Source organism: Capra hircus, chromosome 27 (assembly GCF_001704415.2).
Source record: "Capra hircus breed San Clemente chromosome 27, ASM170441v1, whole genome shotgun sequence".
In the NCBI taxonomy this organism is placed as follows: Eukaryota; Metazoa; Chordata; class Mammalia; order Artiodactyla; family Bovidae; genus Capra; species Capra hircus.
The window spans coordinates 30490151-30517254 of record NC_030834.1 but is presented as its reverse complement, the minus strand read 5'-3'; the positions used below and the strand labels follow the sequence as shown (position 1 = coordinate 30517254).

Here is a 27104-nt window from a genome sequence, read left to right as displayed (position 1 = left end):
ATTCGCACAGACTCCCCTTTGTTGGGGCTTCCCTGGTGGCTCAGACGGTAGAGAATCTGCCTGCAACGCTGGACACCCAGGTTTGATCCCTGGGTCAGGAAGATCCCCTGGAGAAGGAAATGGCAACCCACTCCAGTATTCTTGCCTGGAGAATCCCATGGACAGAGGAACCTGGCAGGCTATAGTCCATGGGGTCACAGAGTCAGACAACTGAGCGAATAACACGCACACACCCTTTGTCAGGATCACTTATAACCCCCATCGCGAATCCAATGCGTATTTCAAATGCTCCTTTCCTCGCCATTTTCAGTAGTGTGTTCCCAGCTGGCCACTGCCAAGCAGCTTCTTCCCCTGGCCTTCTCACCCTCCATTCCCGCTTTCCCACCTTCGGCTCTGGCAGCCCTTTCTGTGCCCTTTCCTAGGTCCCTGGGCATTGGAGTCTCTTCCCTTTGCACGTGTTCTCTCTCCCTCAGTGGGATCTGAGAAGCAGCATCCTCAGGGTCGTGCACCACACCACCCTCACCTGTTCTTCTGCTTATTTTCCCCATCCACAACAGACTCCTCGATGCTCCTTAAACCTGCCAGGCATAAGAGAGTCTGGGGACTTCCTGGTGGTCCAGTGGTTAAGAATCTGCTTCCTAGAGTGTGGGGATTTCGATTCCTGGTCAGGGAACTAAGATCCCACCCAGGAACAAAGATTCCACATGCCACAGGGCAACTAAGACCTAACACAGCCAGGTTGACTTTAAAAAAAGTAATGAGTCTTTGGAAATATTTCAGTAAAATCAGTGAATCAGCTTTCAATACTTTGGCCAAACGTTCTTTCCTCTTGGGGAACTGTATATGAGGGTGTCTAGGTCCCCAAGCTGACATTTAAGTCACTTAAAACCAAAGCATAAGAGGTAGATCAGACATTGGACTCTAGCTCAAACGTGCTACTTAAAGCTTTTGCACCAACTTTAAATTTGGAAAAACATTTTCTTGGGAGTGAGGTGCTTGCTTTTTCTGAACATCTCTAAACATATCAGTTCCTCAGTTCTTTTCATTAACAGTGTGGCAGATGGCAGATATTCTGGGCACAAAAATCCTTTGGTAGATATTTGTTGGTCTGCCTCATGTGAAAGGGTATGGATGGAACACCTAGAGAATAAGTTAAACAATACACAGGAATTGTCTAGATTCCTCTTTGAGCTATAAAAAATTGATGCTGAGACTTTGGGCTCAAGTTCTAATATTAAGTGTGTTATGATTTCTCAACGCATGTATATAGACACTGAGACAAAGAAGAAAATAAACAAGCTGTACAAAATCCTGGAACGTGGCTATGGCACAGCTATGATGCCCTCCACCCTTACTCCCTGTACTGATCCACGTTCTCATTCCTGAAATAGTTTTGTGCCACACCCACCTCGTCTTAGTTTATTTCCATGTTTTGAAACCAGGAAATATACTGACATGTTCAAAACTGTAAGAATTGATGCTTTTGAACTGTGATGCTGGAGTAGACTCTTGAGAGTCCCTTGGACAGCAAGGAGATCAAGCCAGTCAATCCTAAAGGAAATCAACCTTGAATATTCATTGGAAAGATTGATGCTGAAGCTGAAATTCCAATATTTTTGGCCACCTGATGTGAAGAGCTGCTTCAATGGAAAAGGCCCTGATGCTGAGAAAGATTGAAGGCAGGAGAAGGGGATGACAGAGTAGGAGATGGTTGGATGGCATCACTGACTCAATAGACATGAGTTTGAGCAAACTCTGGGAGATAGTGAAGGACAGGGAAGCCTGGCGTGCTGCAGTCCATGGGGTAGCAAAGAGTTAGACACGACTTAATGACTGAACAACAAAGATGTCAAAATGATATAGAAAAGGAAACACGTGAGAAACACTTCTGCCCCTACCCCCATCCACCACTTTGATTTGCATTAGTTTCCTTTATCCTTCTGGTGCTACTTTATGCATAGCCTTTTTAAGAATTTTTTAAAATTTTATACTGGAGTATAACCAATTAAAAATGTTGTGCTAGTTTCAAGTGGACAGCAAAGGGACTCAGCCGTTCATATACATGTGTCCATATTCTCCTCCAAAATCCCCTTCCATCCCGGCGGCCACATAACAGAGCAGACTCCGTGTGTTATACAGTAGGGCCTTGTTGGTTATCCATTTTAAGTACAGCAGCGTGTACATGTCCACCGGAAACTACCCGTCTCTTCCCCCCACCCTTCCCCTCAGGCAACTGAAAGTTCGTTCTCTGTTTCTATTTGTAAATATGCTCATTGTATCATTTCTTTTTAGATTTTGCATATTTGGGATGTCACTCACTATTTCTGTTTCTCTTACTTCACTCAGCACGACAATCTCTAGGTCCATCCATATTGCTGCAAATGGCATTTTCAATCCTTTTAATGGCCGAGTAATATTCCATTGCATGTGTGTGTGCATATACATGCATGTATCTTTATCCATTCCTCACTTTATGCCTACTCTTATACCCTCCCACCCCCATTCCTTTTTTATACAAACTACATCCTACTGTCTATAGCGTTCTGTGTTTCGTTCTTTCCCACCTCCTCAGGCACGCTGATCCTTGCCCATCAGTTTAAGAGGATTCTCCTCATTCTGTTTTACAGCAAATTGTGTTCCACTGCGCGGCTATATCTTTTTTTACAGTTGGGTTGCTGCCATTTTGTACCATGAAAACAATGTTGCAATGAAGAATTGTGTATATACTTTTATACGTGGACAGGTTAGTTTGAATTTTAAGACCCATGCTTGCTACTTCAAGAGTAAATGATTAGACAGCTATTGCTGGATTCTCCCCCCAACATTTTGCACTCTTACCAGTGGGAGAATACATTTCCCCACAGCTCAGCCAACATAGTGTTATCACACTTGAGGATTTTTGTCAGTCTCACAGGTGATGAATGATACCTTAATTTGCATTTCTCTTATTAAGATGATTAATCTCTTCTTCTGAGGTGTAAAGGATATTTGGTCTTTCTTTTTCTGTGAACTATCCGTTCACGGCCCTTGGTTCCTTTTTCTATCAGGTTCTTGGTCTTTTTCTTTTTAGCCTTTTTTATTTAGCAGAGATTAGAATGGGCTCAGGGCTTTCCTGGTGGCTCAGTGGTAAAGCATTGGCCTGGCAATTCAGAAGATGTGGGTTTGATCCCTGGGTCGGTGGGGAAGATTCCCCAGAGAAGGAAATGGCAATGCACTCCAGTATTCTTGCCTAGGAAATCCCATGGACAGAGGAACCTGGAGGGCCATCGCCCATTGGGGTTGCAAAACAGTTGGACATGACTTAGTGACTAAACAACCACAAAGAACGGGATCAACTGTCAATGTACTACAAAACTACAGCTTTAACAGAGTCTTTCTTTAAAAGTAATTTGCAGCACACAGGACCTAGTTCCCCAACCAGGGACTGAACCTCAGCCTTCTGCACTGCTAGCACGGTCTTAGCCACTGCACCACCAGGGAAGTTCCTGCAACAGCCTGAAAGGAGTTATTCCTGCTGCTCTCCACTCCTTGGAAATAGGAATCCCTTATTCCCAATTAGAAGAATTTCAGTTTTCTGACTTAAAAGTAATGTACGTTTACTACAGAAATATTAGAAGAAATGCAAACCACTCATGTTTGCACTTATATTCCTTTGTTAAGAGGGAAATTCTTCCCCTCTCATAACACCTCTCCCAGAGCTGACCATCGGGGAACATTAATGGTTTATTCCATACCTCCCCTCCCCCATTAGCCCTGTTAACAATTTATGGGTAGAAAATGATTCATTTCAGTGATAGCCTTTATACTCTGCTACTCCCCATTCCTCAAAGCAAGGAAACAAACAAAAATATGGTCATATTTAGGGGCTGTGGTTTGTGAGAACTTAGTATCCTTCCTGGCATTATGTAATTTTAGAAACAGGGCCTTCCGAGAGGGCCCTAGAGGGAACAGGAAGGCTCCTTTACCCTATTTGGTAATTTACCACCATCTCAAAGTGTTTGATTAAACGGTCCCGTCACATCATTGTTGGTCCTCCCAAATCAAGCTCTTGGTTAAAAATATTTTAACTTCAATTAGCAGCACATCAGAAACAATAACAGAAACTTGAACGCATTGGTCATTTTAAATTAAAATTTGTATTTGGAAATAGAAATGCATAATAACAAACTTTTTACAAAATTGTCACATAGGAACATACCTTCTGATCCCACAGCATGCTTCATTCACTCAGAAAAAGTTACAGACACAATCAAAACAAAGAGCTTTCATTTATAAATGTGAGCACCGTTGTTTAGCACAAGAAAGCTCATGGGAACCAGTGGGTTACAGCGATGCAGAAGGTTCAGCACCTCCTGAGCAAGCAGGCTCAGAGCCTTCCCGGTCTGTGTCCCATCTCTGGCCTTCAGTTTCCCTGGGCACCAAAGCAGGGAAGACTGGATGCCTGCTCAAGTCCTGGGTGCCCTGCTTCTTGCATTTCAGAGAAAAGTATGTGATCATAACAGTATCATTCTCCCTTGATTGTAAACATTAACAGAATAAAAGTTAACATGCTCAAAAATTTTACTGCCAAGGGTGCTATGATTTTTTTCCCCATTTTCTGCAAAGGATGGATGAGGGTCCAGACCATTAGGCCACATTCACTGCTTACACTGGAAAATGAGGAAATGCTAATGAAATTGCTTTTACGGGCTGACATTCAGGAATGGCAGAAAGGGATGTTCTGGAGTGCAGGACTTGTTCTTTGGGAGAACCGTAGCTCCTGGACAAAGTTCCGTGGTGAGGTGCACACTTGGGCACATCCATGCCCATGCGTAGCAAAGGTGACTGAGACCTTGTTAGCCATGAAGGGGAAAGAGAAACCTTAGTGTTTTCCCCAAACACTCAGAGCCTTTTGTAAACCATATTCAGGTACTTAAGCATTAATTTACGCAATTCCTGAGAAGCTGAAAACTGCAGACCTCCTCCCCCACAGCGTCAAGTAAGAAGTGGACTGATACTCAGTGGTAGTGATGTCAAGTCTATTTTATAAAATGGACTATCTGCAGAAAGGCAGATAAGAATTCGCTTTAACATCCAATTAAAAGCCATCATTTGAAATAAAAATTAGAGGGCTAGGATTTTTATGATGACTCTTACCCTCTTTGGAAAATTTCCATTTCAGAAGTTTAATTTGATTCACTTTCTTGGAGCTTCTTGCCTTGGGAGCATCTTCCACTCACACCCGTAGCTGTGAAGAATCTAGCCCGTATTCTTTTTCTTGAAGCAGTAATCTATGGCTCTGACCCCACCACACAGAGACTGCGCAGTGTCCATGGTCAGGCTCGAATCATCTTCTAATTATGGAGTGCCCAGCTGACGGACTGACTGTTTCTCCCTTCTACCCCACTGTTTATTGAAGTTGTGTTTTAGTATGTCCCTACAGAATTTCTTCAACTCACGCTCTTATCAGTGTGATCCAAGTCTGAGGTTTTGACAGAAGAGCCCTTTAGATACTCTGCAGGCACATGAGGCCCAGCAGCTGGTGGAACAGCTACATTTCAGCACCTTATAGTCCTCAATCCGTCGCCCTTTATGATTGCTGCATTTACCCTCAGGGTCAACTTAGTTTTCTCACACCTTCCCAAGTAAAACATTTAGTTCTTTTTCAATGCTAAAACATGATTTCTTTTAAACAGCAAAGATATGCTCAGCACAAACATCACAAAACCATGAGCTCAAACAGGTGATGTAAAAATACCATTGTCTTAAGATCAAGGTCTTCACGTCTTAGACCACACGTATGGACCACCGAGTTCTAGGATACCTCATTCCATATCGTCACTGCTATTGTTTGACAAAAACCATGGCATGTTCCCTGATACAGTGGCATACCCACATGACTGAAATACACTACTGCAGTGTTTAACTTTTTCCATCATTGCTTGAAAATGTGTAGCATAGCATCAGCACTAAACCTCGGTAATTAAGAGAACTGCTAATTTACAGTCATTTTCTTCTCATAATGATTTCCATGATCCATCTTCATTAAACTCAGTCTCAACTACCCAACTGTGTTTGAGGTAGCTGCACAGTAGTTCTATTGCTAGGAAGGCGGCATGTTTCAAAGTTATCACCTGGGTCATTAGGTTAGATTTAGAGGTGAGAGGAAAATATAGTATCAGTTACACCGTTTGGTCACTTGGCATACAAGTTAGAAACAAAAATCATCCGTGTCTTTAGTGATTAGAAATACAGTTCTTTTGTGAGCATAGACATGATACAAGGAATCTGTTTCTTTGCATGAAAAGCAGAATCGGTGGAAAAGGACTCATATTCTGTCGCTACCTTTCGGTTAACCCGAGTAAGAATGTGCATGAGCTCGAGCTTGTGAGCGTACTTTTTCAGCATCTCACAAAGAGCCTGGATGAACCAGGATCCGTACTTTGAGTTTCGCCAGGAAAAGTAACCTATAGGGCAAAATATAACCAAAATGTCACAGATAGTTGATGTCAGCTGATTTAATCAATTGTGACATATTCATGAAGGTAAAAAACAACATAAACATGCATTGGTATTATTAGCCATAAAAAGAAAAATATACCATAACTTTGGTTCCAGGGGAAAACAAAACAAAAACCAAGCAGATGTTGTCTATATACCTCTGCTTCTGACAAGGAAAACAATTGCAGGCTAACTGCACCACTGAGTGAGAATTCTACTTCCTGGGCTTCCCTTCCAATAGGGAAGAACAGGTTTATAGGCAGAAAATGCAAAAGCAAAGAAATAAAAAAGGATCATTTTAAGTAGCATGGTGTTGCAGTGAGATGATTGGCTTATCCAACAACCTGCTTATGTACGCACATACATTTGAGGGTCTTAAATTTGTCTACAGGGAAAAGAATGGAGTATAATAAACACATTATAGCATATTCAAAAGTCCAAAAAGGGGAAATAGTGTATTTATCGTTCTTTTCCCAGATAAACTAGTGGATTCATTGCTGTGTTTTTGGCCACGTTGAGTGGCTTGGGGGACCTAATTCCTGGACCTGGGAATGGAACCCGGGCCCACAGTAGTGAAAGCACCAAGTCTTAACCACTGGATTACCGGGAAGTCCCTGGATCCATTGCTTTTAATCTGAACTGAAAGATGCCTGGAGGTTAAAATAAATCATATCAACTATATTTAAAAATGTAATACTGTTTAAGAATACACTTGCCCTGTATTTCCAAACTTTCCAAACACACCCTGAGTTAGTTGTATGAGTAAACAAGTACATGATCAATATATATTAATTTATACGATGACAAGCACACACACATATAACGTGTAATACAACCACAGACAAAGCGCAGGTTGATAACCTAGCCATAAATCATTTTTAACCTTATTTTCTCTTGTTCCACTTCTACCCACTCATATGGTATTCATGTTTATCCTTTCAGTTTCCTAGCTCCCAAAGAATTCCTGGAAAACACACCTCTCTCCTATTTTAGGAAGTGGGCGAAGCTCTGACTTGGCCTGTATTATAATATGGATTCCAGGCGGTGTCAAGTTCATGAATGACACTGTGCAAATGTGCTTTCTTACACGGGCACATTTTCTAGCCAAACTGGGTTAAAGACAACTTTTTGAGACTTCTCCGTGGTTAGGGTACCCTAAAACAAGACACAGTGGCTTTTTATGGATATCAAAATCCCTATAGCCTTTGGAACACACTCTTCGGTGTTTCAAATCTAGCTATGTCGGTATCTGTAAGTTTCTTACCAGGTGCTGTAGAATATGCGTACAAGAAGTCTGCCTCAACTGGTATTTTCTGACAGGCCATGTCGTCCTCAGAACCACTGTCTGTCTCAATACCACAGTCCAGGTCTGTGCCTCGGCAGGCCTAGAGGTTAGAAAATAAACACTTATTTAAAAATTAGAAAAAAAAGAAAAGAAACATTTATTGGAAAAAAATGTGTGTGCATGCATAAATGCGTAACTTATTCCTAAGAAATGCAAAGGCTCTATAAAAACTGATGTTAATTATTCAGAATCATTTTGCTAGAAGTCTAAAAATTAAAGTTTATGCTATGTCTCCTAAGCAGTGGTTTAAATAAAAAAAGTAGCAATAGTTTAGTAGCTTCAAGGAAAAAAAAAAAAATTAAAAATCCTTTGGATAATCCACAATGGAGTAAATTAATCCCTAAAGAAGCCTCAATAACCAAATCGCTCAGTTATCTATTACCTGAATAATGAAAAGTTTGGGTTTTCCAGTCAGACTTCTGCAACAGTCCCCTCTGAAGAAACTTGCTAATTTTTTCAGATCGACGGGTCCATTGGTTCCAAAAATGATTCCTTCTTCACCATGGCTTAGAAGCACGCAAATAAAACTGCTCCTTTTGCTATGGTCTTCCTTAGAAACTGGAAAAACATTTATAGACAAAAAAACCAATGCAATTTTATTCAACAATTTCATATGTACTGTATGGGAGTAAGATGAAGAAATCTGAGAACCGAACTAAGAGATCGTGTAAGCCCAGCTTGGGGCAGAGCAACACACCTCAGACTACTCTAGGGAGTCGGTATGAATAACTCATTTTACTTACATAAAATGTACAGAGTAGGGCTGTGTACTCTTTAGTTCCACAATGCTCATGCTTTACTTTCATGTAGGTTATAGCTAGATTGTACATACATTGGACAATGAAGGTCATTCTTTTCATTATTTCTTACCGTCGCTCATTAATTCCAACATTTCTTTACGTGTAAGATCGTTTTTAATCCTGACTTCATATTTCAAGCTCGTGAAGGTTTCCCTGAGGTTTGCTGCATCCACGTCTGTACCAGATCGACAGGCCATGCCTTGAACAGAAAGTTACTTTTAATTGCATGAAAAAAACAGATAAACTGCTTTGAAATGAACTATTCAGGGATCCACACAATCCACAAGAAACTCTTCCTTTCAAATGCTAAGAAAATTCAATATTCTGACAGTGGTGACACTAAGTCGCTTTCATTTCTTCGCATACAAGACACTTCATGATATAATCTGTTATCTGTGTTCTCTGTTACAGTCACAAAGATGTTTTTCACAGCTGCTTAGATAGTGATAAACAAATGACTTAAATGCCTAAAAACAGAGGTTTGGTTAAATAAATTACAATTCATTTATAATATGGGATACTATGTTGCCACTGAAATTTTGTAGACAAAATTTTGCCATAGGAAAATGGTCACTATTATTAAAAGAAAAAAAAAAAGAGTAGAAAATAAAAGGATCCTACTTTTAAGAAAAAATTATACACACACACATAAACATACACAAACACACACACATCACCATACACAGACGTATATATCAACACACACCTCACACACTCAGAGCAACTATTTCTTTGATTCTAAGTTTTCAACAATTCTAAGATACATCAGTAGTTTCATCGTATCTTTTCGGGGGAAACAAAAAAAACTCCATAAACCACTAGGCCACATTAACACTGTTCAAAAGCCTCTAAGCCTTCCGACCACCATGAAACCATGATCACGACCGGCTTCATCTGCAGAGATGTGGGACCCACAGCAAGAAGAGTCCAGCAGAACTCGAACAAGGCTCTGCAGCTGCTGTGTGGCCTGTACCCCGTAGTCCTGGGCTTTCCTCACCCCTTAGAGCACCTTCCACATGCATGTATGGACTGACTGAACAATGCCCTCAGATTTAAAAATCTAAAGTATTAGGCATAGCAGGGGGAAGGCACTCAGATAAACTTAACACATATGGAGGAGGCAATGGCACCCCACTCCAGTACTCTTGCCTGGAAAATCCCATGGGTGGAGGAGCCTGGTAGGCTGCAGCCCATGGGGTTGCTAAGAGTCTGACACGACTGAGCGACTTCACTTTCACTTTTCACTTTCATGCATTGGAGAAGGAAATGGCAACCCACTCCAGTGTTCTTGCCTGGAGAGTCCCATTGACAGCAGAGCCTGGTGGGCTGCTGTCTATGGGGTCGCAAAGAGTCGGACACTACTGAAGTGACTTAGCAGCAGCAGCAGTAACACATATGAAAAAAAAAAAACAACTAGATGTTTCCAGCTCCAAATTATTGTTGATTGTCTCTGAGTGGTGTGATTATGAATGATTTAAATTTGTTTCTTTTGCTAATCTGTAATTTCTGAAACTTATCACCATATATTATTTTTACAAAATTAGAAGTAAGCTCATCAAGGTTTTGACATTGGAAAAGGGAACACTGGGCACTTGTGTGACAAAGCAATTAAATTCTGGCCCTGGTTTGTGAGCCACTTAATAGTTGAACAGAAGACACCAGGCTGTCAGAGGTGGTTTTGAGAACCCGACCTTCCCATTTCAAAGCAGAAAAGGAGCTCACTGTAAAGGTAAAGTCAGATTATGGGCCAAAGTATCTTGGGGAGAGAGTTGAACAATGTGCCCACCCCTTTTAAAGGTAAGTAAGTACTCAGGCTGCTGTTGTTTAGTTGTGTTGTGATCCCATGGACTGTAGCCTGCCAGGCTCCCCTGTCCATGGGATTCTCCAGGCAAGAATACTGGAGTGGGTTGCCATTTCCTTCTCCCGGGCATCTTTCTGACGCAGGGATCAAACCCACGTCTCCTGCATCGGCAGGTGGATTAACTACCACTGAGCTGCCTGGGAAACTTGGGCTGTAATGTACACATGATAAACGTAACTAACAATGCTGTACATTATACACGAAAATTGTTAAGAGAGTAAATCCTAAAAGTTCTCATCACAGGGAAAAAGACTTTTTTCTATTTCTTTAATTTCATATCTATATGAGATGATGGCTGTTCACTAAGCTTATTAAGGTCATCATTTCATGATGCATGGAAGTCCAGTCATGCCGCACACCTTAAATTTATGTGGTGCTGTGTGCCAATTATATCTCAATAAAACTGGAAGAAAAACACAAAACCCCAGTAAGTTCAACAACGTAAAATTCTATGGGAAGAGGGCATTATAATTAGCAACGCGAGTCAGAATACCTAAGGTTGAAGGTGGCCTCTCAACTTAGAGCCAAAAGCAATATAAACGGGCCAGTTTCAGCCACTCATTTTCAAGTACGCTTTCCTCATTCCTTATAATGAACCTAACACCCAATCCTGCTAATCTTTCTAGTGTAATTTTGCTTTTTCCCCTTTTCACCAGCATTATGATAGATAGCCTCCTAAAGTGAATCAGGAGATTCTAATTTCTTTAATTAAAATTCTAATATGATTAATATGCCAATTCAGAGTTAATCACAGTACCAATTTAAAAGTGAAAAAAATGAAGGAACAGTCAGTGTTGATTCATATGGTAAATTATGCAAGTCAAGTGAACACTCTATTTCGGGAATGGGACATTATATAATCATTACAATAGCAGATATAATTTCCATACAACAACACAAAAAACTCTTACGTTACATTAAATGGAATAAGCAGGATACAATATTGCTTACATGTTATGGATAAAATTTAAGTTTGAAAGAAACTGTTAAGGAAAAATTACAAGTAATACAGTAGGATGTTAATTAGCTTTTTTAGGATAATGAGCAGAGAAGGCAATGGCACCCCACTCCAGTACTCTTGCCTGGAATATCCCATGGACGGAAGAGCCTGATTGGCTGCGGTCCATGGGGTTGCTAAGAGTCAGACACGACTGAGCGACTTCACTTTCATGGGTTGGAGAAGGAAAAGGCAACCCACTCCAGTGTTCTTGCCTGGAGAATCCCAGGGACGGGGGAGCCTGGTGGGCTGCCGTCTATGGGACTGCACAGAGTCGGACACTACTGAAGCAACTTAGCAGCAGCAGCAGCAGGATGATGAGGGATTTTATTTTTCATATACTCTTAAAAAAAAGAAAAAAGCCTCTGAAATATGCTATTAGATTCAAGCCAGACATGTACAGGGACTGAGACGTGGATCTGGGGATCAGGCTATTGTGACCCTAAGAGCAATTTCTATAGAGCGATCGAGGTATGGAAAGAAGAGGCCAAGTTTAGAACATGCGTTGTCAAGACTTAGGGAAGGAGAAAAAAATCAGATCAAAGCTTAGGGGGCAGCAGGAATAAAAAAGATATGGTCTCTTTAAGGTGGGGAGTCTGTCTTCATTTCAGGGGAAGACAAAGTCAACAGAACAAACAAAGGCCCAGGAGGTGAAGTGATACAGGGGTGGATTCCCAGCTCGGGCTGGGGGTCGGGCACACCAAGGCCGAGAGGTCCAGCTACTAAATTGTCTGTGGGACTCTGTGCAAGGACTCTTCACCTTTCGGTAACGAATGGCGGTTACTTTCACGGTTGCTAGAAGAATTAAATAAGATTTCTGTGAGGTGCCTCACGCAGTTCCTGGAAAGGAAAAATACTTCTCCTTACTATTTGGTGAGATCCTTCCATTAGCATGAAAGAGGGAGCAGGAAGATAAAGAAGCAAGGGTTACACAGAAGTCAGGCCCGGGACTTCCCCGGTGGACTGCTGCTGTTAAGTTGCTTCAGTCGTGTCCGACTCTGTGAGACCCCACAGACAACAGGCCACCAGGCTCTTCCATCCCTGGGATTCTCCAGGCAAGAATCCTGGAGTGGGTTGCCATTTCCTTCTCCAATGCATGCTTGCATGCTAAGGTGCTTCAGTCGTGTCCGACTCTGTGTGATCCTATGGACAGCAGCCCTCCAGGCTCCTCTGTCCAGGGAATTCTCTAGGCAAGAATCCTGGAGTGGGCTGCCATTTTCTTCACCCCCCACCCCCAGTGGTCTAGTGGCTAAGGATCTGCCTGCTTGTGCAGGGAACACGGGTTCAGTCCCTGGTTGGAAAAGATCCCACATGTCACGGGGCAGCTAAGCCCCGTGGGCCGTAACTACTGAAGGCCGCATGCTCTACGGCTCGTGCTCTGCAACTAGAGTAGCCCCCGCTAGCTGCAACTAGAGAAAGCCCTGATGCACCAATGAAGACACAGCACAGCCAAAAAGAAAAATTAAAAAAAAAAAAAGAGAGAGAAGTCAGGGCAGAAGAGGTCAACGTTCAGATAGAAGAGGGAGATTTTGATCATACAAAGAAGGTTTAAGAGTTCCTGTTGAAGGATTCGTAGGATCCTGGCTCTGTTTTTACTTCATGGCTATTCTATGTCATTAGTTTGTTAACTAATAACATGAATTCTGTTTTTTTATACTATACCAAATATAAATGGTACAAATACTTGTAAAGGTTTAAAAACTATCATGACACATACCAGTATTTTCGTGGAAGTTCTTATTATTAATTATTATACATAAACCCATTTCAGGATAATCCATTTTGTAACTCTCTTCCAAGGATATTCCGGAGTCCACTGATTTGCTTCCGTGTAAGATCGTTCTGTTTGTAAATCAGACAACAGTTTACAAAGAGAGAAGTGACCAAATGCTGCTCTTCGCATGAACAGAGACTTCTCTAACACATAAGAACAGTTAACGTGTGTTGAATGTAATGTGCCAGGTTGTATGCAACAGGCTTCTCCTCCCTAAAATTTCACAAAAACCCACTTCACAGATAAGGAAGTGATTACTATGAGGCTAACAGTTATGCAGACCGTGTAAGACACAAGACTGAAAGCATCTGTCGAGCTACAGGGTTCACGCTTTATATTGTTTTCTTTTACATTTTATTAAAATTTCATTAAATACATTTTATACTTAGCCACTTCATCCAGCTGGTGGAAGTGGCCCTGGACAGTATGTAAATAAATGGGGGTGGCTATTTTTCAATAAAACTTGAGATCAGAACAGTCTACAAGCCTGACCCCTGACCTGGCCAGGAATCAGGAAACAACAACGAAACACTAATACCTATTGTTCATGTATCCCATACACTCAGCCTAGGAGTATTTCACATTATATGCAATTTTTAAAAAAATTGTTGGAAAAAGACTAAAGTAGTAATTTACACTCTGTATCATAGGAAAATGTAGCAAAATGTGTAAATCACTTTAAAAGGGTTTTTAAAAAGACAAAAGAGGAACACCAATCTTACCTCTAAGATAAGACTGCATTTCAATAGTTTAATTTTTAGGCAAATTCTTTTGCTAAACAAATACTGCAAAAATCTTTATTAGTAATCTAGTAATAGCTCTGCTGTAATAGTACTGTTTAGTACTAAAATTAATATAATTCCCTAGGTGGTCCAGAACAATAATACTATACCTCAAGAAGAAACTTTTAGAATTAAATGTACCACAAGAGATCCCAAAGGGATAATAACAGCCATGGATTAAATTAAGAGTGTTTTGAGTTTCATCTTTTCCCTTTCTCCATCTATTTAAGTATTAATAAACAGAATATTCCAAAAAGGGAAGACTGGGAAGGAAACAAAAAAGGGGGAAAGATAATCTGTAACTAGGCAATTCTTCCCCAGACTGAGAACCTGCATTTTACCTTAGCCTTAAAACTCATAAACAGGAGACCAAAAAAAACCACCCCAAAACACAAACCTCTTATCCTGCAGAGATTCAAGAAGGTGCATCTGCCTCTCCTGGGTCATCCCACTACCAGGGAGGGGTCTCCAACCACAGGTCAGGCACCCCTCAACCTCCCCGTATTCTATATAAGTTTTATTTTAAGGAGACTCAGAGAGGACAATTTAACATGTGTACAGTCACACAGCTGTCACGTGAGGTAAGAAGTCATCTGGGCCTCTCTGGTTTGAAAGCCCCAATTCTTTCTGCTTCCTCCGAGTTTGCTGTATCATACTACACACACCCACCCTCCTTGCTGGTATGAGATTCCTTTTAAATACTCACGTCTCTGAAGTTTTAATGGATTTTGAATCCACTGAATTTTCAGTGTTCTCCATGGATACTTTTTATTTACTAGAATATAAAGAAAATAGATGTTAATTAAAAGCAGTCATTCTAAGATCACAGCATTATATTAATTATGCCAATGATTATTTATCTAAATAAACGCGCTATACGGACATTTTCACATCAGCAGTACCGTCACCCCCCCCAGGTTCATCCCTGTCGTGCAAGGCTTGTTTGAGTTAAACCTGAGAACAACAGTCTTTTATAAAGGTGCACACAATGTAGCCCTTTTCTCTCTTTCCTTTTAAATTGAGTTATGAAATGCATGCAGAGCACAGATAAGAAGTGTGCGGCCTGATACAGTTTTACATTTGGCTGCTCCCCTAGATCAAGATACAGATCGCGGCTCGTTTCTACTGCAACAGATCCCGTCATTGGTTAAGAACTGTCTTCCAGTTCAACACAGTTAAGACAAAACCTGAAAACTTCCCATAGCAATGGTATGCCTCACATAACACAATTTTATGATGCTTAGATTCCCAAGAGATTCTGCCTCACATAACACAATTTTATGATGCTTAGATTCCCAAGAGATTCGGTGCCAGAAGTTCCAAACCTCCACAAAACCTTTACTCTTAAACTAGACACGAGAACCCTACTTTCTCATTTAAGGTGGTCGACTGGCTTGACGAAACCTGGAAGTAAAAACTACAGTTCCTGCTTCCATTCTCCCAGCAGGTAATTCTGTTTACCTTCCACAGTGAATGAGTCCTTCTAGTCAAAGCAGCTCCCACTGATTGACCATTTATTACACAGCAGGTGCTGTGCTAGGCATCTTATCTTTTATCTTCCCAACAACCCAAAAAGCCAGGAAATCCAGCCCTTAGTGATGAAATGACTTTGTCCGCAGCCACAGAGCTAATGATGGCGGTCTTCTTCTTCCCTCTCCCCCTGGCTGCCTTGGGAGAAGCCAGTCCCTCACTATTTGTCTGGAGTTCTGCCAGATCTTCTCTGGTTTTCCAAAAGCAAAAGGTACTTCCTATGACCATTAACTTGCCTCCTTAAATAAAGAATATAGAAAAACAGGGACAACAACCTTTCTCCAGCCTCTAGAAGCCCTGCCTATCTCAAAACTCCAACCTAAACAGAACTTTTAACCTTACTCTTATGCTAGAATCAGAAATCTTAAAAGAATACACACCCCATCCACAGGACTCCCTCCTAGTGAAGGAGTCTAGGACTAGAGTTGAACAGTGAATATAGGTAACTAAGAGTCTGGAACTCAGAGAGAGATCAAGGCTGGAGACATACTGGGGCACTCTGACAATGAAAGGGTTACTAGAGGAAGTAGAGCCAGCAAGAGACTCAAGAGAGGTATAAGAAATGAGAGGACATCAGGTAACTGGGGTGTACCAAAGTGTGCAGAAGTCTTTCAATGAGCATTTGATCATTACAAATCTCGCTAAAAGTTCAGTTCAGATGGGAACAGAAGACCATTAGCTTAGGCAAGAAAGTTATGGGGACAGTAGAGATTGTCAGGAAAAATTGTCCAAGACTTGGAAATAGGCAAAAGAAATTACTGGATATTATCTTCGGGTTCAGTTCAGTTCAGTCGCTCAGTCGTGTCCAACTCTTTGCGACCCCATGAACCGCAGTACGCCAGGCCTCCCTGTCCATCACCAACTCCCGGAATGCACCCAAACCCACGTCCATTAAGTCGGTGATGCCATCCAACCATCTCATCCTCTGTCGTACCCTTTTCCTCCTGCCCTCAATCTTTCCCAGCTGCAGGGTGATTCTGGGCATAATCGTCAGAGAAAGCTCAGGGATTATCTGATTTTATAGGTTTTTTTTTTTTAAAGATTAAACTTTTTTTTTTATTTGAGTATAAGTGGTTTACAGTGTTGTGCTACAGCAAAGAGAATCAATTATACATATATCCACTCTTTTTTAGATTCTTTTCCCATATAGCTTATTACAAAATATTTAAGAGAGTTCCCTATGCTATATTGTAGGGCCTTATTAGTTATCTATTTTATATATGACTTCCCTGGCGGTTCAGACGGTAAAGCGTCTGTCTACAATGCGGGAGACCTGTGTTCGATCCCTGGGTCAGGAAGATTCTCTGGAGAAGGACATGGCAACCCATTCCCGTACTCTTGCCTAGAAAATCCCATGGACAGAGGAGCCTGGTGTCCATGGGGTCACAAAGAGTCGGACACGACTGAGCGACTTCAAATATATACATATTTTATATATAGTAGTGTGTATATAGGGTCTCCCCAATGGCTCAGTGGGTAAAGAATCCACCTGCAATGCAGCAGACACAAGAGACGAGGGTCTGATCCCTGGGTCAGGAATATCTCCTGCAGGAGGAAATGGCAACCCAGTCCAGTATTCTTGCCTGAAAATTCCCATGGACAGAGGAGCCTGGTGGGCTACATTCCAAAGGGTTGCAAAGAGTCGGAAGCGGCTGAGAGACTAAGCACACACCCAGTGTGTGTATGTCAATCCCTATCTCCTAATTTATCCCTCCCGCCCCCGCCCTTTACCCCCTGGTAACCGTAAGTTTCATTTTCTACATCTGTAACTCCATCTCTGTTCTGTAGATAAGTTCATTTGTACAGGGCGTCCTCTTTTGACTGACTCCCTGACTAGGCTATTTTACAACTTGTAGGAAGTTAAGCCACAGGAAAGGGAAGCCATGCAAATAACTCTTATTGACAGCAGTGAAAATAAATTTTGTCTTTAAATGATATAACTAATTTGCAACTTGCAGAAAAGATGACCCTCTCAAATAACACTTTATTGTTCTACAGGATATTAACCAGTTTCCCTTCTACTAACAAATTCATTTCATTGTTTCCAACCATTTATATCTATGTTTGTTGTTTAAAGTCTCCTTTGAACTGGTCTTATCCTACTAGTTCTATTATCAGTTAACTGAATAAGATATTTGACATGTATTCTATATTTACACAGCATCCAATTTTATACCTTTTGAAAATTATACTTTAAAAGGATTAAAGTTGCTGCAGTGGGTACTCCAGTGTTCTTGCCTGGAGAATCCCAGGGACGGGGGAGCCTGGTGGGCTGCCGTCTATGGGGTCGCACAGAGTCGGACACAACTGAAGCGACTTAGCAGCAGCAGCAGCAGTGGGTTGAGGAGACAATGGGAAAAGAAAAAATGAATAAACACAACATGAGTAAGTCAACATAGTTTTACTGTGAAGGGGCAAGGAGAGGGGATGATAGCTGAAGTGGGACCAGGAGTAGAGGACACTTCCTGTTTGGCCTGGTTTTAAAGACAAGCCATCTTAGGCATGCTTTTATGCTAATGAGAATCATCCACAGAAAGTGAGAAATTAATAAGGCAATAGGAGAAAAAGAACAAAGTTCTTGAATGAATGAGAGAGTCTGTGAATCTAGTTCACATATGGAGAGAGAGGTATTGGCTTCAGGTAAGAACAAGAACACCTATGACAATCCTGGACAGCATATTAAATAGCAGAGACATCACTTTGCTGACAAAGGTCCGTCTAGTCAAAGCTATTTCCAGTAGTCATGTACGGATATGAGAGTTGGACTATAAAGAAAGCTGAGCACCAAAGAATTGATGCTTTTGAACTGTGGTGTTGGAGAAGACTCTTGAGAGTCCCTTGGACTGCAGGTGATCCAACCAGTCCATCCTAAAGGAAATCAGTCCTAAACAGTCTTTGAAAGGACTGATGCTGAGGCTGAAGCTCTAATCCTTTGGCCACCTGATGCAAAAAGCCGACTCATTGGAAATGACCCTGATCCTGGGAGAGACTGAAGGCAGGAGGAGAAGGGGACGACAGAGGATGAGATGGTTGGATGGCATCACCAACTTAATGGCCATGAGTTTGGGCAAACTCTGGGAGATAGCGAAGGACAGGGATGCCTGGTGTGCTGCAGTCCATGGGGTCACAAAGAGTTGGACACGACGTGGCAACTAAACAAAGAACAAGTAAAGGCTCGACAGGGAGGCCTGCCGTGCTGCAATTCACGGGGTCGCAAAGAGTCAGACACGACTGAACTGAAAGACTCATCCATTGTCGTGCAAGGAGGACAAACTGTGTGGCACAAAGTATGAAGGCTGGTAACCTGGATGCAAGGAGGATGAGGCACTCCTCGTACGATCACATCCACTTGCTCTCTCGTTAGAAAACAGAGACAAAAATCCCCAATAAATAAATGCATCCTACCACGTAATACAAAAACTAACCATGCATACATCTAGTACAGGTGTATGAGACAGGCGTGCCCAGACATGAGTGGAAGGGACACAAGTTGGTATTACCTCCTGAGAACATGTTGATAACATGTCTCGCCATGTCTCAACAGAAGCCTTAAAGTGTGCTCTAGGAGACTTATACTGCTAAGAATGCAGCCCAAGGAAGCAAACATTTCCAGCTCAACACAGTTTAAAGCAAAACCTCTCGCTGGCCCTACTTCCTCTAGTAACCCTAATCTAGAGATTAGGGAGAGGAGAGAAGGGATATGCACTACTCATCAAAATATTGAAAATCTGGACAGAGAAACAGTGAAGCCTCGATGTAGCCAATACACTGGTTATATAGCATCTTTACCTTCTAACCTGTTTATTAACAGTAAGTATCTCTGGGTGATGGATTTACTGGCAACTTAATTTTCTTCAATGTTTTTGTATTTTTTTCTGTAACATCTTTTTAAAAGTTAGGAAATAGTAACAGATTATTTTATAAAATATATCTTTCAACAGTGGTGGACTGTATCAACCAGTACTGTGCTAGCCAATTTCAGCTCTCAGCCCTGTTTCGAAAGCAATAATAAGGGTATGTTACGTATGAAAATCCCATGGACCGAGAAACCTGAGAGGTTACAGTCCAAAAGGATCACAAAGAGCTGAACATGACTGAGCAGCTGAACATGCAAAAACATGCACTCTTCTGAAAGCAAAAACACTTCCTTGACTGCTGTGGATCACATCCCAGTCTGTCTTTCTCTTTTTCTTCCATACGTACAATAAACATGTATTATTAGGTACAGAGAAATCTCAAACTTCCTCGAACCAGAAATACGGAGGCCAACTTGCCTCAGTGCATGTCAAAATAATTATCTACCCATAGTTGAAAAATAAAGCTTTGGTTAATCTGATTGAGAGAACAGTACAGGGTAGCTAGTAATTGTGGAAACGTAGGCAGATACATAACAAATGGTTTATTGATATTACATTGTAATCCATGAGAAAGCAGTATTATCTATATTTCAAGACTTTCCAGCCAGCTTGTGGAAAATCTGGAGTGAAAGCACAGTGGAATGGGAAAATAAGACTTAATAAAGATAATTTCTGAAGGGGAACCCAGAGCTCCTGCCAGCGTCTTTCTGGCTCCAGGGTTTTGCCTCAAACTGGCCCTCTGAGTAAGTTTGCCAAGTGTGGGGTATACGGTATGTATTCAGGAACCCCTAAATCCTGCTACGTTCCATCAGTGATCAAGGCCTTAAGGTCTTTTTACCAAATACTTCTGCAAAGAGTGATTATTGGACTGAAATACTAACTTCTAACAATTTTTTATTTCTTGCCATCAATAAAGCTCTGGGAATAAAGTGATTCTATCCTTGTGACTGATAATAGGAGGTTTAGATTTACATAGCAGCCAGCTCTCCAGAGTTTTAAAATACAGCTGTCTCTTGAACAACTGGGGTTTGAATGGGACAGGTCCACTTACACGCGGATTTTTTAAAATAGCAAATCTACAGCATTACACCATCCAAGGTTGGCTGAAATCCACGGACATGGAACTGTGGATATGAAGTGCCTGCTATAAATTATACACTCAGATTTTCAACTGTGGGGAGAGTCCCCTCTGTTGTTCAAGGGTCAACCGTGTTTGGCTTCTTGGTTTACACCATGGTTAAGATTTCATCTAAATATAAGGTGACTTTCAAGTAGTAACTTCCTTTTCACACATTTAATCAACTTTCTTTAACCAAATCATTCTTAAAAGTTAAAAAAGTTTCAGCTAGATTATCCTTAATATAAGTAACTATAATTAATAATTTCCAAAATTAGACATCAGAGACAATTTTGTTTCAATAAGGTATTTGATGGCTGAAAGGAAAAAAAAACCTGAATTCTCTTAGAATAGGATTTTTCTATTTGATAAGGACTTCTCAGGAACAAATACTATAATGTATTATTTTGTTCCCTTTATTATTCATAGACTATTGAAAATTTATATAATGGTAAGTAAAATCCTCACTGCATCAGACACTTGCTTTCTGCCTGTCACCATCTGCTTTTCCCACATGAAAGCATCTAATCCACACTCTTGGGAGCAGCGCTTTGGTTTCTGCAGAACCAAAAGGGTTAAACTCAGTATGACCTCATCTCCATTAACGAATGCCTGGCTGAATATAAGTTATTCTAGGTGTGGTGATCTCATCTCAGAAGGATAAAAAAAATTGTCCCCTAAGGAGGAAAAATGTATAATGACGAGGAGTTTCAATTCTTAGAACACTGTCATTTGACCAAACATAAATAGGAAAAATACACAATAGGGGCTTAAAAATACATTGCAGCATACCAATGGACTTAACACTAACTGCTTTTTACTGTACTGAGTATATAATTCTTCCTATCAGTTCAGGGTGCTCATGATAAATTCCTGAACACATTTTGAGTCCTAGGGGAGTTCTAAGGTAGACCAGTTGCTATTAGGTGGGAGCCTGGAACCTGGCTCTTATAATCAAGCCTCTGAATTCCTAGATCCGTTAAACACTTGCCAATGAAGCTATAAGAGCCAGATGATTCGAAAGCTAAAGGTCCTTCCAACGATGCTCTGAGGCATAGTGATTTCCATTTTCATAGTTCAGCTGACTGAGGCTTACAGCAGATAAGTAACTTAGGACTCTGTCCCAACTAGGATCTGTCAGCTTCTCTCACTTCTCCATGTTACTACTACCTAGGAGGAGTAATGCTATCACTAATTTCAAGGAAGGAAACAAATCCATGACCTAGAAATACTGAGACAGAAAGCATAAATAACATGATAGAAACTGACTGCAGGGACAATGAAATAGTATAAAGTACACTTTCTCTAATTCATGAAGAAAACAGGAATGATGGTTACGGTGTTTGGGGGGCCACTGGGTAATTTACTTCTAAAAGTAAAATTACAAAATAGGAATAACTTTCCTGTTAAGCATTGAGCAGTTTTTTCTATATCTCTGCTTGTCTCTAAAGGAAAGGTGAAGACTTTTCGCTATGATTTCTGGGGAGATTATTTAGCCCTTCTTCAGTATCTGTGGAGGATTCATTCCAGGATACCCACCTCCCCTTCATTCCCCACCCCACCCTTGCTGCCCCCATACCAAAATCCACATATGCGCATGTCCCTTCATGTACAATGGTGCAGGAGAGTTGGCGTTCCACATATGGTTACAGATCCTACAGACAAGATAGGTGGCCGGTACTTTGGCCAAGGAACTTGAAAAACATCGGGATTACATTTATTACCAACTAGAGAGGACAAATGATGAAGGACTGATGCTGAAGCTGAAACTCCAATACTTTGGCCACCTGATGCGAAGAACTGACTCATTCGAAAAGACCGTGATGCTGGGAAAGACTGAAGGCAGGAGGAGAAGGGGACGACAGAGGATGAGATGGTTGGATGGCATCACCGACTCAATGGACATGAGTTTGAGTAAACTCCAGGAGTTGGTGATGGACAGGGAGGCCTTGTGTGCTGCAGTCCATGGGGTCGCAAAGAGCTGGACCACGACTGAATGACTGAACTGAATTGAGAGAGGACAAAAATCTCAAAAGCAGTCATGTTTCTAGATTTGGTAAGTGAAAGAGAAACAAGATTTTCTTTTTTTCACAATAGTTTGGATAAGTGGAGATTTCCCCTGTGACATCCTAGAGCTTTTACTGAAATAATTTCCTAACTCGTCCCTGCATTTCTTTGGGAAGAATCACCAAACTGGATACTATCATTTGGCCTGGTGAAGTCAGATTGTTAATATTTATTTTGTAATAAAGGAGGAATTTCACACATGGCAAGTAAAATTAAATATAGAAGAAACTTAGTTCCGTTGCGCCACACAAACAAAACCATTCTTTCCTTTTTTCTGGCAAGGCCCACACCACCAGGGAGACAGACAGGAGGGCTCCCCACTACTCCAAGCCACAAGCCAGAACGGACACAATGCTTACTGAGCGCCAAGAGCCTGCATCCCCTCACCTGATGCCATCCTAAGATGGTATCCCTGACGGGGCAGAAGAAGAAACGGGAAGTCCTTGCCGAGCTAAGTATTATGAAATTAACCTTGAATGGAGGCTCTGGGATGCCTTTTATAAAAATTACAGATAACCTCTAAGACCTCCTTCCTCCCACTGAAAATCAATCCTTTGTAGAAACAATTCAGTTTTACAACCACCTGCCAAAGAAAGTCTGAAACTGCGAAAAGCCAGGGTCAGTAGTGTTTATTCATTTGTGCCGGAACAACTGACTGAACACCAACTGTGTGGGGGTGTCATAAACCCTGAGTGTTTGAAGTAATGGAGAATAAGATCTATCCCTGTGTGTGACCTGCCCCGAAGCTCACTATATTCAAAAGTGGCTCAACAAGACAGGTGCCGATGTACAGTACAAAAAAGAGAACTTCGTCGTGTGCTCAGCTGTGTCTGACTCTTTGCGACTCTGCGGATTGTAGCCAGTCAGGCTCCTCTGTCCATGGGATTGTCCAGGCAAGAATACTGCAGTGGGCTGCCATTTCCTCCTCCAGGGAACTAACCTGTATCTCCTGCACTGGGACGTGGATGCTTTACCACTGAGCCACCAGGGGAACTTTGTCTTACTCTACTCTAATGCAGATACTCTAAAAACAATTTGAAGAACAAAATAGGTGGAGAATTAATAACATTACATAGAGATTTACAGAGCATTGTCACAGACATTATCTCATTTTATCCCCATAATAACCCTCCAAAGTATGTATATTAACTGCTGCCTGATTTATGGATGAACTAGGAAAGTGTTACCTTTGGGAAGTGGCCTCAGGGTCTATGACAGCCAAGTCCCTATCCCCCTCCATTTTATTTGGATTTGTTACAAGCGTGCACAACAGTAGCTAACAGTCTAAGCACTCTACATCTCGTAGATCCAAACACCAGTGCTTCCATCTTTGAGGCAGAGCCTAAAAGAACTCATACTAGGCACCAGAACTGATCTAATGCCATTCACAGAAAGACTGGTGTTCAGCGTCACGAGGGGCTGAAGCAGTAGGAGGTTGTGTTAAATTAGGTGTGAAAGCAAAACAGTGAGGAAGCATTGTAACTGCCTCTATCAGACGTCAGTCTCTTAAAATCAATTATAATTGCCTCTATCAGATTGCAGTCTCTTAAAATGCAAGGAGGCTAGGCCTCTTTTTTCAGGATTGTGAAAGCAAATCTGACGTAGCTAGATATAATGTTTCTCTTCTTTCTTACTGGGAACAGGTTTTATTGCTACACTCCAACTTACTGTTCATTCCTTCATTCATTAAAACACATTTTAACCTTCAAAAGCCTTCACTGCAAAAGAGCAAAGCAAAACCAAATCTCAAACAGCAGGTTGGGGTAGGGATGGTTTAAGCTTTTACATTCCGTTCTCAGAGATCACGTAACTCTAATATATTCAAAGTGGCAGAGTGCATTTTGACACAGGCAGGTCTATGCAGCTTGCTCAGCACCATCCTGCATACACACACTGTCAGAGCAAATCCTGTATTTCACCTCTACCATTCCTTTCTAGTATGCATCATTTAATTATAATTTGCTAAGTAACCTTAAAATACATTTTTTTTTCTAGATAGGGCATAATTATGAAAAAAAAAAAAAAAAGCATAATATTGTAGTATTGGCATTCATTTGTACCAGGCCCTGGATATGAAGAAAGACAAGGAACAAGATGACAAGCCAGAGTTCCGTGTGGAATTTGCTTAGGAGCTAATAGAGAATGTAAAAAGCACCTGCAAAGGATATGACTCTTTTTCCTCTCAGGACCAGGCAGATGCAAAAGGAATACAAAATAGATAAGACTTAACCAATGGCACCCCACCCCAGTACTCTTGCCTGGAAAATCCAATGGATGGAGGAGCCTGGTGGGCTGCAGTCCATGGGGTCACTAAGAGTCGGACAAGACTGAGCGACTTCCCTTTCACTTTTCACTTTTATGCATTGGAGAAGGAAATGGCAACCCTCTCCAGTATTCTTGCCTGGAGAATCCCAAAGATGGGGGAGCCTGGTGGGCTGTCATCTAAGGGGTCGCACAGAGTCGGGCACGACTGAGGCGACTTAGCAGCAGCAGCAGCAACCTTGAAATGTTGAATCAGAACATAAGCATCAACAGGAGTTTCTCAAGGAAAGGTGTAGTGATGGGAAGAGAGAGGGAAGGCAAGACTGTTCGAGGAAGCGGATAGTTGCTGTTGAGATCAGCATGGCTGTGACAGATAAGGCAGCAGAGTGGACCAAGGAGCCAACCTGTGCTTGACTTTGTTAACTGTTAAGGGGCTGGATTTATCCTTCGGGCAAAGGAACAGCTTTCTGGATTTTTATTCTGTAAGATTCCTCAGCGACTGGAGAAGGGCAGAGGACAGGGACATAATGGAGGCCAGTGAGGAGGCTCCTATAGCCAGCTGAGCGCTTCAGTCAATTCAGTTCAGTCGCTCAGCCCTGTCCGATTCTTTGCGACCCCATGAATCGCAGCACGCCAGGCCTCCCTGTCCATCTAGGGTGGCTTGAATCTGAGATGGAGAGAAAAGGCTAAATCCACTGGATCTCAGGAGGTCTAAGAGGCTTGGCCGCTAACTGGAGGAGCCGGGAGAGTTAGCTGAGAAGGTTGGTTCCCAGTTTTTGGTATGGGAACCACATCCTGAGAACTGGGAAGGAGGCTGCTGCCTTGGGAAGGTTTGACAGCAGACCCACTGGAAACAAGAGTGACTAAGGAACTCTTATTCAACTTGGGCTGAGGGGATTTCACATAGGCTTCCTTAAGTGATTCAGACGTTTAAAGAGCCTGCGATGTAGGAGATGTGGGAGTATCACAGCCTAAGGGATTTGGGCCAGGAAAAATAGTCATCAGCACGAGCTAGAAGGATTCATGTAAGCCTTCAGGTCTGAAAATGAACGGGAGTTTAATACTTGAAACTGGGACTTCCCAGGTGGCTAAGTGGTAAAGAATCCGCCTGCCAATGCAGAAGAGGCAGCTTCCATCCCTGGGTAGGGAAGATCCCTTGGATGAGGAAATGGCAACCCACTCCAGTATTCTTGCCTGGAGAATCCCCTAGATCGAGGGGCCTGGCGGGCTATACAGTCCATGGGGTCGCAAAGAGTTGGACACGATTGAGCGACTGACCACGCATACACTTGAAATCACCTCTTTGAAAAGCAGAGTCACACCATTTCAACCTGAAAAAAAAAATCTAGACAAAGGCAGCAGAGGCCAAATCCTCGCCTGAAACGGGAGGATAAGCCCCGAGGGCCAAAGCCTCGGAAACAGCGCCAGCCAGGCTCCTGCCCTCAGGCCATCTACCCACCGCGCTCATCTTCCTCACTCTTCCTCACCACCTTTCCTATTCAAATTTCAGCCTGCGATTTCCTCTGCCTCCCTCTCCCGAGTCCCACCTCTACCACTCAGCCTCGGCGCTCCCGCCTGGCCTTCCCGCGCCTCTCCTCCCCCAGCTCAGCCACCAGGGTCAAGCCTCCTGCTACCAGGCTTCAGCGTTCCGACCGGGTCTCCCGACCCTCCCCCCCTCCCCCCATTCTCGGCCAGGCCACCTGTCCCCCGGGCTCGGCGTCTGCCGCCAGGTCTCCGCTCCCCAGCCTCCCGCTGTCTGGCCGGTCTCCCGCCACCCCCCGATCCAGCCTCTATCCTCGGCTCATTCTCGGTCCCCCGGGGCTCGGCTCCTGCAGCCGGATCACCGTCCCCCGGCCCGGCCTCCAGTCCCCCGCCCCAGCCCCGTATCTCTGCATCTGCGGGCTTCAGCGCTCGTTCCCGCCCTCGCTGTCGTGGCAAAACAAAGGATCCGCCGCCGGATCGTGCCTGCATCCTGTCTCCTCCTCGGGGTAGCTGCAGGCCGTTGCAGGTCCCCAGGGCAGGCGCTGGGCTTGGAGGCAGGGGGTGGTGGTGGAGGGAACCAGCCCAGGACTGACGGCGCGACGGCATCACTCACCGTTCAGCCACAACGTTGCAGCTCTGCGGGACTCCACTCCTGGTCTGCTTCCGCCGCAGCCGCGCTCAGAGTTGACCCTCAGAGCAGGCCCCGCCCCTGGCCCCGCCCACCACCCGCCCCTCTGCTTTGAGGGCTCA

At 42.6% G+C, this 27104-nt stretch overlaps 1 protein-coding gene across 2 annotated transcripts; it reads right to left on the bottom strand.

The window, feature by feature from the left end:
* On the bottom strand, nt 4118-27066 carry CASP3 (caspase 3). 2 transcript variants are annotated; one of them, XM_018041755.1, is made up of 7 exons: nt 26968-27066; nt 14746-14814; nt 13201-13325; nt 8696-8824; nt 8208-8383; nt 7745-7865; nt 4118-6446 (listed from the first exon to the last, which is right to left on the bottom strand). In XM_018041755.1, the coding sequence occupies exons 2-7, from the start codon at nt 14796-14798 to the stop codon at nt 6223-6225; spliced, it is 828 nt and encodes a 275-aa protein (XP_017897244.1). In that variant the 5' UTR covers nt 14799-14814; nt 26968-27066; the 3' UTR covers nt 4118-6222.

Bases quoted from the DNA above. Each gene is read 5' to 3' on its own strand.
- CASP3 (XM_018041755.1), bottom strand. From the start codon at position 14,798: ATGGAGAACACTGAAAATTCAGTGGATTCAAAATCCATTAAAACTTCA. The intron at 13,326-14,745 runs GTGAGTATTTAA...ATTTACAAACAG, and splicing joins TCCATTAAAACTTCAGAGAC to AACGATCTTACACGGAAGCA. The intron at 7,866-8,207 runs GTAATAGATAAC...TCTAACCTCTAG, and splicing joins CCAAACTTTTCATTATTCAG to GCCTGCCGAGGCACAGACCT.